Source organism: Ictalurus punctatus, chromosome 8, assembly GCF_001660625.3.
Source record: "Ictalurus punctatus breed USDA103 chromosome 8, Coco_2.0, whole genome shotgun sequence".
In the NCBI taxonomy this organism is placed as follows: domain Eukaryota; kingdom Metazoa; phylum Chordata; class Actinopteri; order Siluriformes; family Ictaluridae; genus Ictalurus; species Ictalurus punctatus.
Window position 1 is genome coordinate 16,769,900 of NC_030423.2, and position 13,233 is coordinate 16,783,132.

A 13,233-nucleotide genomic window follows, 5' to 3' on the forward strand; every position below is an offset into this window, starting at 1 on the left:
ACTGACTAAAATATTTATTTTGATCAAATATGTTGTTTGATGCTATAATTTGCTATATTTAGAAACAGAAGTAATATTTTTTATGAGAACACTAACTGTAATGCGGTTATAACTAGAGATGCTAAATTTATAATAACCGATTATTCAGAGTGATATCGGCTAATATCATATCAGCTGATATACTGATAGTTCTGCCTTTTATGCCTTCTTTTAAATTAATAATAATATTGAACTTCCAGTGACCAGTATGAGGGAGTGTGAGAGCGATGACACTAAATTTAACACACCTGCTCCCCATTCACACCTGACACCTTGTAAAACTAACAAGTCACATGACACCGGTGAGGGAAAATGGCTAATTGGGCCCAATTTGGATATTTTCACTTAGGGGTGTACTCACTTTTGTTGCCAGCGGTTTAGACATTAATGGCTGTGTGTTGAGTTACTTTGAGGGGACAGCAAATTTACACTGTTATACAAGCTGTACACTCACTACTTTACATTGTAGCAAAGTGTCATTTCTTCAGTGCTGTCACATGAAAAGATATAATCTAATCAAATATTTACAAAAATGTGAGGGGTGTACACACTTTTGTGAGATACTGTATATGAAACGAATTTTTGTGAGATACTGGGTGTATATATATATATGTAAATGCTATTCATACACACACACACACACACACACACACACACACACATATATATATATATATATATATATATATATATATATATATATATATATATATATATATATATATATATATACATACATACACACACATTATATATATATATATATATATATATATATATATATATATATATATATATATATATATATATATATATATATATATATATATATAATTTCATTAATAGGACATCTATTTTTTGAAGAAAACCATTCAATCCAGTATGGGTCATCTTGACCCCCTTTATGCATAAGGTTGTTTTTTTTTTTTGGTTCATGCGTTGTAGGGTTAAATATCAAATATCTAAAAAGATGTGCATTATAGCTGACAACTAGTTGAACATTTTACAGTTGGTTATATGACTAAGTCGTTCCCTCGAAATGCTAATGAAGTTAGAAACGTATTTAACAATGTCGTATGTAACTTTAGAGATGGTCACTTAATTTCCGCATTTCTGCGAATATCGAACGCCCAACGTCAAACCAACTTTATTCCAGTATTTTACTAGGTAAGGAATGTCGCAGTTTCTGACACAAATAAATTTGGAAGAATTTAGAAAGACATTATTTTTACAGTAATTAGGAACAGGAGGACGCTGAAATGACCTTATGTATATCTCAAGGTATAACAACTTATATTAATCATGATATTCAAACATATTCATGGAAATTTTATATGTTACTGCCAATGGTTTGTGAAAATTTGAGCAGCTACAGTTCTCACGGAGTGCTCTAGATATATACGAATATGATTAAAAGTTCTGACTTTAACACATTGAAGATCAGGGGAGAGCGCGAACGCAGTCCCCCACTACCACAAATTATGCAGTCGAGATTCCCACATTTGGGGAATTCGCAGGGGTCAGCACAACCGGAGTGCAATGGCTGAGCCTCGCCCTGGGTGAACCACCTTCATGATCATGGTATCTCCCCTGCCAGGTAAGTATGAATTACAGCTCCAGCGGTTACCGACTGCACCACAGCACACACTGTTCACCAACATGGTGAAGAATATAACGCTAAACATTACACAAACATCCAAGTGTAAAACACGATAGTCTAAAAGTATTGAAAAACATATCATGTTTTTTATTACCCCTAAACACGTGTAGTCGTCTATTTTCTTAGCAACAAAACAGTATAATACTTCCCATGATGCACTTCTTCTGAATATGTAAATGATATCCGCTATGTTCAAGAAACGGCTTTTGTAATTGTAGCATGTACAATAAAATCACAACAGTCAGTCCAGGAGAAGCAGCGTATTGCTACACGATAAGCCAGGAGAGTCAGTAAAAATATTTTTTCAGCAATTTTATTAAGGTTTTTTGAAAGCCTCGCTACGGTTAGCCCCGCCCCCTTGGTGGGTAGGTCAGCAAGCGAGTTACGGCCAAAATAAAACGACGTCTCTACACGTATCTCACTTCTATTCATTTAATTACCAAATAAATGAAGAACTGAGGTAGAAAATCAGCTTTATTCAAGTGACTATATAACCACAGTCTATGAACAAAGAGCTGAACAAAACTGGCATGAAGGCAGAAGTTTCTGTGAGAGTGCAATGAGAGTCCGGATATATAGTTCCGTCTGCCACAAATTATGATTGATGTGGTTAATAGATTATAAATAATAAATTGATACGTTAGTAGTTTATATTAATATTACGAGAAATTTGAGCCGTTGAATAAATTAAGTTAAGCCATATGAAGAGCAAGTAATGGATATTTTCGAACTACAATGCGTGTTTTAATTCACTTAAAAATACAATAATTTAGCCTTTAAACATGATTTCGACACGCTATAAAAGTCAGGCTTCCAATAAATGTACAGTTAGGTTTAAAACTGCAGACAAAAGTCGGAGTGTCGAATTTGGTTTTCATAGCAGAAAAATGAAGATGTATGTAAAAGTACAGACAAACTCCACACTGGTCCTGTATGAACAATTAAAAATCCTTCTCGTTAGTGAACTATGAATTCAGTGTGAACTGTGAATTCAGTGAGATCATAAACAGCTTAAATACAGAAACTCCACAAACAAACTAAGTATAAGTATAGCGCCCACTTCCATGTAAATGACTAACACCACAGACAGACAGACATACAGTCACTACCTTTCTTTGACAGTATGGAATGAGGGGTGCTCCGTTCCCAAGAAGTACTGCAATACCGGGTCGATGCGTGGAGTGGACGGAGCAAGCCCCTATTCCATCTCCCTGTTCCAAAAATCAATTTAATATATGGTCCCCGGATAGGGGACGTATCAGATATTAAACTGGTAAGAATAGATTTTTTCTTTCGAAAAAAAATTATTGTCACTTTTTTCTCCTTTTTTTCACATTCACAATGTACACAGTTTTTTTCCCTTCTCAGTTCATTTACCACATTTGTGATTAATAAATAAACTTAGATAAAACACTAATTTCTTATTTTAAAATTGTTTAAAGAAAAAAAATGATAACAGATTTTTTCTTTCGAAAAAATTATATCGTCACTTTCTTCTTTTCTTCACACTCACAATGTAAACAGTTTCTTTCTTCCCAGTTCACAAACATTTTGATTAATAAATAATACTACACTTGATTTTAGCCAAAAGGCCGAGAAACGATACCGACTACAGCACACAACAAACGGGGTCATTCTACAGGACGGTAAACCCGAGTGCGGCAAAAGCTGATTACTCTTAATATTGTATAATAGGCCAGTATAAAATATGATAAATGTTATTTATACTAAAATTAGCAGAGCAAAACTGCGATTTGGTGTCAGTTAACACCAAAACATAAAGGAAAATATAATGATGCAAAAAACTGACCAATCAGAGACGAGAATACAAAATCCTCGGCACTACAAACTCGCACTGGTTTAGAAAGTCGTTTTCCAAGCAAACATTTAAACTGGATAAATATCCTTCCATTGTAACGACCAACACAAGACAAACCAAACGTGTGGAATTTAAAAAGATGTCAAACTTGACGAATTATATAACATTGCCTCTCAGTAGTCAAATGTAGCATTGCAGGAGAAAATAAATAGCGGGAAAATGTCTACAAGCTACCTACTGTATAAAACAGTTGGCGAAAGGAAGATTAATACATTTAATGTATACAGTCTAAAACACACAGTAAGGAGGTCAGAATCATCAAACACGTACTGAATGCAAATTTCTCCCAAAAAATGTGTCTTGTGATAATTACTAAGAAAGCTTTCACGTTTTTTCCGTGGTACAAAGAGTGCAAATTTGCACCAATAAAATTTGTCTCTACTTTTCTAAAACAAGAAAAACGCTCTCCTCGGTCCTAAATTTATTAAAAAGGAAATGCCACAATTAAATCTTTACACATGAGTAAACACGTGCACCAGTTTCAAACAGCACTTTATACATGCCTTGTATTATAGGATACATATGTCTCAAAAATACATAAATAAATAATGAGGGTTTTTAAAAAATGAATTAAAAACAAATATAACAACATTTTCATACCTTACACAGTGCCACAAGTATCTAAAGGACAGTCTTGAGCCAGCAATCCAAACTCCTCATGGTAAAATTGAGTAAGAAAAACATTTCAAATCATAAAAACAAATCTGTTTTACGGCTTACCACGTTAATTATTTAGACATATAAAGATATTAGCTATAGTTACTCTACTTATTAGTCACGATATGCGAAATTTAGAAAAAATGTAGCCTTTCATCGGAAATTGCCATCACATGCTACTATAAAATCGAGGTCAACTAAGCAACAGCGTAAATACCATAATTTATTTCAAATTACTGCAATAAATTAATACACAGGCTCACAACTCTGGTCCTGAAGTAACCATTTTCTGCACAGTTTAACCTTTCCCTGCTATAACATAACCACTTCAAATCAGAGACCTTTCAGTTGGCTGAATAGTTCAATTCTGAGCAAGGAAAACACAGGACCAGAGCTGGGAACCTGCTGGTTAACAAAGGTATTCCTAGTGTTATTTCTGTCTCTCTGCTTGTTGGTCACAATGAGTGAGGCCTGACTACCCTTTAAAGCTTACCTTTTATCAGTGAAATACAAGCCATTTCTCCTTGCAAGCACAATGGGTGATTGAGTATAAGGAAAACTTTAGTTTCCCACAGATTGTCCATGTTTTTTTAACAATAGAGATTCCTCATTTATAGTTAAACTAATGAGCTCCATAACAGTGTGGTAGCTTACCTGTATCACAGCTATAATCATAAGCATCTGAACTTTTCAGTGAAAACTACAAACCCCAATGGTGTTAAGTATGAACTTAAATTATCCTCATTCAAACTATTAACCTGTCTGTGTACGTCTTAACTAAGAAGGACTCAGCATTTGAAGTGTCAGGAATGTACATTTACATGTAAATATGTGTCCTGTGAAATTCCCAGTATAAAGGAAAAGTGTCTGTTGGGTGTTATTGTATTTTAATATTGTGACTTTGGATAAACTCGTTCTGTTTTTATGTCCTCTGTCCAGATTTCATAGAAAATCACAACTGATAGATTTCTCACTGTGGAGATTCCCAGGACCTTTACAATAAAGACAAGGAACATATAATCTCATGGTAAATAAAGTTTATTTGCAATACTATGCAGATCAAACGATTATCCCTAAATATTGTTAAGCAATGCAGTATGGTATTCTGCACTTAATAGATCTGCTTTTACTTGCCAAAATACTTTGCCGAGTGCCTTAACCCCAAAAGAGCCAACTCAACAAAGGACTTTACCGGAGCTGTTCTTTGGATTAGCTGTTTTGTCTCATCCGTCTCAAATGACTTATTAAGTCTCTCTTGCATCTCAGGCTAGTGAATGTTCAATAGCAAAATCCCATGGCAAAATCTATATAGTCTAACTATGAAAACCATTCCCTAAATTATATGTCAAGAAATCCAACTGCATTTTATATTTGTTATATATTTAGATACAATAACATTTCTGTGTATCTGTGTTTATTTTGACACAATTATATTTAGTACTCTATTAGAACTTAAGAAACATACAAAAAAATACAGACATTAGACACACTTCTACACAGGCCAGAAGAAAAGACTTCTCTCATTTCTCATCTCACAAACACACACAGAATAGTACCAATATTCCTCTGAATGAAGCTCGGGTACTCTAGCGCTGTCATTCTCAAGGTAGGATAGAGAGGCCCGTGACATGTTGGCCATAGATGTAGCCAGGCTGTGTGCTTTCAGCATTAATATTTTATTGTTATAATTTTAAATATATATTTTCTAAATAGTAATTGCTATCAAAGTCGTTAGAATTATTATTTAGCTGTTACAGTTCTATGTATAATTGACTGGACATTTTAATGTGAGGAGTGTATTTTTATGGGAAGTTGTTTATGTCCTGGGCAACATTGTGGTAACTCCAGGGCCCTCGGTACAGTCTTGACTTTATGTTACTGTCTGTATGGAATATTGCATATTCTCCCTGCGTCTGCATGTGTTTCCTTTGGGTTCTCCAGTTGTCTCGTATGCCACTGGGTGAACTGGCAACTCCTGATTGACCCTAAGTGCAAATGTGTGTTCATGGTAACCTGTAATTGAAAAGGTTCTCAGGGGTGTATTCCTGCCTTGTGGCCAGGGTTCCTGGGATTGGCTCCAGATCCGGGATAAAGCAGTTACCCAACATGGATGGATGAATGGATGAATGAACGAATGAATTAGTTAAAAATGGATGAATTATTATTTTTCTTATAGTGTGTCAACAATTCTGGAGTTGTAAGGGGTAAATTCTGCTTCTAGTTATTCAGGGTTGGTACATAACTGTTTAGCAGGTCAGGTGGTACTCCCGAAGCAGGGCTAGGTCTAGATGAAGACTCCAGTCCACTTAGGGGCGCCTCTATCCAAATAACTATATAACAATGTTTCTGCAGCTCCTCACTGCACGAAACAGAAAATGAAGGCGCTTTGAAAACGAGCAGGCAGAGATGAAGCATATATATCCGAAATCAAAACACCCTATTCGTCATTAATTCGTGTAGAAGCTGAGCGAGAGTTCATTTCATTCGGCTGGGTAAGACATTTTATTGGTGTTTAGAAATCTGGTTTATTTTCCTACCGTTTGCGAAAAATGCAGAAGAGCTAGGTTGAATACCAATTGAATCCACTGCAGTTGTGTAGTGTACTAAATGACGCGTAGAAGCAATTGTTTTTAGCATGTGTAGTGCACTAATATAGGGAGCAGTGAGCCGTGTGGGATTCAGCCCTAGTCATTCTGTTTGCTATCTGCTAGCTAGCTAGCTACCTACCTAGCTAGGCTACAGTTGTTAGCTTTTGAGCTAGTTTAGTTAGCCAGGTAGTTTTACACTCGGGACGTCATTTTAAAATAAATAAATTAGCTAATTTAGCTAACTTAATTGCCGCCATACATGATCTTAAAGTCAGTTTTCATTCGTTTGTTTGCTATTAGCTTTGGTATAGCTCATAATTAAACAGACACTAATCATTGACAGCAGTATTACTGGATTTTATTTATTTATTTATTTTAATTCTTGATGTGTATGGCAATATTAAAACTTGCTATCAAAGTGCCAGCCATCACATGTTTAAAACGATCAAATGTTAAGCTTCAAATTAAACAGTTCAGTGTTCTGTAAACATAGGATCTCTCTTACTTGGCATGAACTGCTTTAAACAAAGCTCGATAATTTTAATAATTAAGTTTTTGATGTACAGTAAATTTTTGTGGACACCTGACCATCACACCTGTAGGTGAGTCTTCCCAAAATTATTGCCACAATGTTGGAAGCACACAGGATGGTTTGTATGCTGTAGCATTATAATTTCTCTTAAGAGGCCCAAACCTGTTCCAGCATGACCATGCCCCTGTGCATGAAGCGAGCTCCATGAAGACATGGTTTGCCAAGGTTAGCATGGAAGAACTGTAGTGTCCTGCACAGAGCCCTGACCTCAACCCCACTGAACACTTCTGGGATGAACTGGAACATTGACTGCACACCAGACCTCCTCACTCAACATCAGTACCTGACCTCACTAATGTTCTTACAGACATCCCACCTCTCCTGGAAATATATACAATATCCCAGAAAATTTTTTTTTTTTTAGAGCGTGCGACCGAGAGACCAGAGAATGGCCATTTCCCAATATGGATTCTTATGCGAACTTGCGTCCAAGTGTACTCATTTTACGTCATCATCCACAGCCGAAGTTCAATTCCAGTACTCAAAAACGCAAGTACTGGGGACGCATGAAGTTACCCGGATGTGTTCTTAATATTGAGGATGCATCGGATGCAGACCTGAGCGCACCGAACCCGCTTGAAGTCCCAAAATTCATTGCAGCACAAGAATAGCGGATGACCCATACTTGTAGTTTTAACAACTTTTTAACAACAATAATCTAAACAAATCTATGCATCTAATATGAATTATTTGGATATGATTTAGATTGAGATATGAGGTTGTTAAAGTCAAATGAATCCCTCAGAAGTATTTTAATTAAACTATGCTAGCTTCCATCCTGAGGGAATGGTAAACTTGTTAGCTTAGTTTTTAGTTAACGTCAGGTCGCAGTTGCAAACAGAGCTTGCTACATTAAAACATGCTTAATTAACTTTTGGTTACTCAGCCAGTTAACAGTAAATCTATTAACCAGCTGAAACATATTAAATATGAGGACCCTGTTCCAGTACTAGAAATGTGCTGAGAAGCCACCTCTGCAGAGCCCATCTACTATTAGAAATTGGAATTCTCAATTCTAAGAACGCAAAGAACAGACTTTTGTTCTCGTGTAGACCGGTTTTATCAGGCTACCTTGGAAGAACACACTTGGAAGCACAGGAGGACACAGAATGTGTCATTGAGAGAATTGAGATGTGCTGTGAGCTTCCCGACCGTCCCAGCACATTTCTAGAAGTGGGCCAGAGAGAGCGAGAGACATGACGTAGCGAGAGAGTGACTGAGAGCGTATCCTGTTTGGTGTCTCGTTTTGCTAACTAGACCTATCAGTTTTCTCTGTGGGTGGGCTTTACAGTGCATTTCTCTCTGTCTTGGTTCATCCATCAGTTCAGCGTCATTGTAGTGTCTTGCCATGGCAGAGTGTCCAAATGAAAGAAAAGACATTGCGCACTTCACCCTCGCCTACACTAAAGTGTACCCCTGTTACGTCAAGTCAAAAATAATAGTTTTGCTCACTGCACTATTTGCAGCAGCGACTTCTCGATTGCCCGTGGTAGGTTAAATGTTTGTAAAAGACATGTTGAGGTGAATGTAACAGGCGTCATTCTGGGGAAATACTGTAGCAGAGCCAAGAAATATATGGGGGGAAAACCTGGCTGTTGTTCAGCGACTCTGGTTTTCTAAGCACGAATCCTTGCATATCCTCTGTTGTTGTTTATCCGGCTATGTGCGTTTACGTAAAATATTTAGCTGAAGGAAGCTCGGTAAAGAGACTAGTTACAGGACTACTGACATTACGTCATAAACGAATGTTATCAAGGAATTGTATGCAACGGGATCTTCCCAAATTTTAAGTGAAGCCCCCTTATGTAGAGTATATTGTAAGTGCAGTTGTATAGGAATTCATTTGTAATTCAGGTCTAGGCAGCTGTAGTGCAAGTAGGAAACATCTAGTGCTTAAGTCAGGCCTATGACTAAAGTGTCCTGCCTGGTGTGTCTTCATATTCTGATTTAGGACTGAGCTAGCGTTTCTGGATGAGCATGTCTCTTGCACAGCGAGTGCTCCTCACCTGGATCTTCAGCCTCATCTTCCTCATCATGCTGGTCCTCAAGTTGGATGACAAAATCCACTGGAACTGGTTCCTCGTCTTTCTTCCCGTCTGGACATTCGACACCATTCTCCTGCTCATGCTCATTGTGAAAATGGCTGGCCGCTGTAAGCCAGGTTTCGACCCGCGCAATGCAGGCGACAACTTGAAGAAGCGAGTTTGGTACCTGGTGGCCATTTTGTTAAAGCTGGCCTTTAGTCTATTGCTATGTGCGAGGCTGCAGGATCTGACTAACATCTGGCTGAGTTTCATTTGTATCCCTCTGTGGGCTCTTCTTATCGGCGCCATGGTGGAGCTCGGCTACAACGTCTTCCACTTCTGAAGAGACTGAGCAGGAAGACGCTTATTGACTGAGCAGGAAGTTGTAAATATAATTTGTGCACTGTGTATAACACTCTCTTATTTATAAGTGTCCATGTGGTTTAGAATGACAACACATTTAGGAATCTGCTGCCTAAGAGCAGGAATATCTGTTCCTAAAGATTGAAAAGCTTAATTAATGGACACATTGGTGACTGGTGATGATTTACAGTGATGCTTGAAAGTTTGTGAAACCTTTTGAATTTTCTATATTTCTGCATAAATGACCTAAAACATCAGATTTTCACACAAGTCCTAAAAGATGATAAAGAACTAAATTAAACAAATGAGACAAAAATATTATAGTCATTTTTTTATTGAGGAAAATGATCCAATATTACATACCTGTGAGTTGCAAAAGTAAATCAGGGGACTACTCCTGAGGAGGGTAACAATGGTCTTTAATTTTCTCCATTTGTACACAATCTGTCTGACTGTTTTTGGTGGAGTCCAAACTATTTAGAGACGGTTTTGTGACCTTTTCCATCCTGATGAGGATCATCAACCATATTTCTGAGGTCCTCAGAAATCTCCTTTATTCATGCCATGATACACTTCCACAAATGTGTTGTGAAGATCAGACATTGATAGAGCCCTCACTCACACCTGTTTATCCCATTGATTGAAATCACCTGACTCTAATTTCACCTTCAAATTAACTGCTAATCCTAGAAGTTCACATTCTTTTGCCACTCACAGATGTGTAATATTGGATTATTTCCCTCAATAAATGAATGACCAAGTATAATATTTGTGTCTCATTTGTTTAATTAGATTCTCTTTATCTATCTTTTTTGGGACTTGTGTGAAAATCTGATGTTTTAGGTCATATTTATTTACAAATATAGAAAATTAATAAACTTTTAAGTACCACTATGTTGTGGGTAGCACGTCCTACATGCTGTGTCTCTTGCTGTGTCTCTTAACGTCCTGTGTCTCTTTGGATTACACAATTTCTTCTTTACCCCAAATGCAGGCAATCATCCAGGACCTATTTTGTGTATGAAGCATTTAATTTTTGCACTGGATCTATTATATAATGATGCTAACAAGTAAAGGGAACTTCATAGCTTCCAGTTTAGCATTGTGCACATGTCATGATTAAAATATAACATTCACCTCAAATGTCAAACTTTTCCTGAGCAACTCCTACACAAAATAGCACACCTACAAATCAAACTGGAATTGTATCATCTGGATGACTTTTAACTACAATTCTGCATTCCAGAATGTGAAACTGGATGCAATAAACCTGCCTTATTAACGTAAGTTACCACTGGAGCTTCATGATGAAAGAAGCAGGCCTTGAATATCAAATGTGTCTTTACTTGTTCCTTCAAAGTGTGTTTAGAGATTTCTGCTTGCAGACATCTTGTTGAATTTTGGGTATTATCACAATTGTTCACTTGTTAAATAATTGTGCAATCATCAAACCCACACTGTAAAATAGTGTTCAATTGATGCTCTCCATGAACAGTACAAGATGCTTGTCTCTCAGCAGAAACAAATTGCTTGTTATTGCTTTACATTAATGTACACTAAACTAACATTATTTATTGCAGTAGTGTTAACATTAATGAACCAAAAACCTCAGTTTTAATAAACTCAACTTAGCAATGTAAGTTTGCACCTGTATTAATTGATGATTGTGTAAATGCTATATATACACTCCTGTGTTAACGAAAGGTTAATTCCATGCAAAATTTACTAAAGGAACAGTTGAAAAGACAAACAAATGCACCTTTGAAAAGCTGCATTGAAAAAAAAAAAAGACAAACAAAAGTCCTCTGTGCTGATGACCTTGTGTTGGAAAATTTTATGTTACAGATTTACTTCTGACTGTTATAACATTCTGACAATGGAGACTTCCAAAATGTTGATGATAACATTGACATTAATTAATTCTTTGTGTTTAATGTTATTTTAGTCTACATTGATGTAGAGTGTTACTTGTATTTGAAAGACTTTTAGAAATTTCATAAGTACCCAGTGCAGAAAGATTCCTCATACAGGTCTGGTGTCCAGACACAACTTAACTAACTATGATTAATCTTGTGGACATGCACCCAAACAACCTAATATAACCAATCAATATAACGGCAGAATCCAACCATGGAAACTGACCAGTTAAGGGTCTTGCTCAAGAGACCAACTGTGGTTCTTTACTAATGCATTTCCACCAGTACAGTGCAGGAACTTGCTCAAGGGCCTTGGATTTGAACACACAACCTTCTGATCAGTAACACAAAGCCTTAATAACTGAGCCACCCCCCTCTCCCTCCCAAAAGAGACAACTTTCCATTTCAATTTCGACACTTAAAAACGTGCTGGTCTGAAATTGACCGTTTGGTTATGTTGGCGCTCAAGCAAGTCAAGTTATTTTACATGACCACCAATGAAAAGGTAAACACACAGAGTGTTTAAAGATCCAGTGTCTTTCATCTTGCTGGTTATCTTTATCTATGACAGTGTTTTTGTGCTGTGTGTAGACGATGAATGATTTGTTCTCAAAGCCAGAAGTAAAACATGTAAAATTCTCCAGGCTTCTTGTTGTTTTTAGTCCATTTGTCAGGAAATGTCTACATTTTATTACGTAATGGTCCAGATTTCTAACTGGTAGGAACTAGTAGAAGCAGATTTTTTCCCTCTGTTGTATTTTTGGACACTGTTTCTCATCATCATTTGTTCATTCCAGACACCAAGAGTGGAAACTTGTCTCCATTTCACAGAACTCTTGTAAGTTGTGGGAAAAAAAGAAATGGCTAATTTAATAGAGTAATAGGTGAACTTCACACGCACTTGGCTCAGAGAGTGATAGTTGACGTTAGTCTTTGTGTGATGTTATGTTGCATTTAACTGGAAAGAATCTTGTTTACACTGGACCAATTATCCAGCAAAGACATACTAAGTGTCCTGGATGCAATTTATACAAGTACCAGTGATATCTATTGTGAATTGGTTTGTTTTTTTTGTTTTGTTTTTTTGTCCCTTTTCTGTAAATTTAATTGAACGTTAACCTTTCTTCTAAGAAATATTTGGTCTCTGTGATCTGTTGAAATCAACAGTTTGTTAATGTTTCTATAAATATCTGGAACTACAGAGACAAGAGGGTTAGCTAATTTTTCATTGTTACAGGCTTTTAGCCTCATTTGAGACCTGGGTAGAGATTTGATGCTCTCCAGACTTTGGCTTTTGCTGTAGTCAAGTGCTAACATTAACATTCCAGGCAGGACAGTTTGGTTAAGAATGGTTTAGGCCAAATGTGTAAATGCTTGTGTCTTCAGTTCTGTTTCACATGTTGTGGACTCTTTGGATATTGAGATGTTTTTTTAAACCCTGAGTTATATTAAAAGTTAAATTGTTGCTCTAAGTTTTATTATAGTTTGACTTGTATAAATATAATGCTGATTATT

At 36.6% G+C, this 13,233-nt stretch overlaps 1 protein-coding gene, 1 non-coding gene and 1 pseudogene across 2 annotated transcripts; 1 reads left to right on the forward strand and 2 right to left on the reverse strand.

Annotated features, from left to right (window-relative positions):
• Positions 1-1,480: 1,480 nt before the first annotated feature.
• Positions 1,481-1,644, reverse strand: LOC124628452 (U1 spliceosomal RNA). The gene has a single exon (XR_006982989.1). It is a non-coding gene; the product is annotated as a U1 spliceosomal RNA (small nuclear RNA).
• A 1,185-nt stretch (positions 1,645-2,829) lies between these two features.
• Positions 2,830-3,007, reverse strand: LOC124628460 (uncharacterized; annotated as a pseudogene).
• Positions 3,008-6,560: 3,553 nt separating this feature from the next.
• Positions 6,561-13,190, forward strand: tmem60 (transmembrane protein 60). Its single transcript, XM_017474773.3, has 2 exons — positions 6,561-6,727; positions 9,367-13,190. Exon 2 carries the CDS (start codon positions 9,387-9,389, stop codon positions 9,780-9,782), a length of 396 nt encoding a protein of 131 aa, XP_017330262.1. The 5' UTR covers positions 6,561-6,727; positions 9,367-9,386; the 3' UTR covers positions 9,783-13,190.
• The last annotated feature ends 43 nt before the right edge of the window (positions 13,191-13,233 follow it).

Excerpts from the sequence above, each read along its gene's own strand:
- tmem60 (XM_017474773.3), top strand. The coding sequence starts at position 9,387 with ATGAGCATGTCTCTTGCACAGCGAGTGCTCCTCACCTGGATCTTCAGC.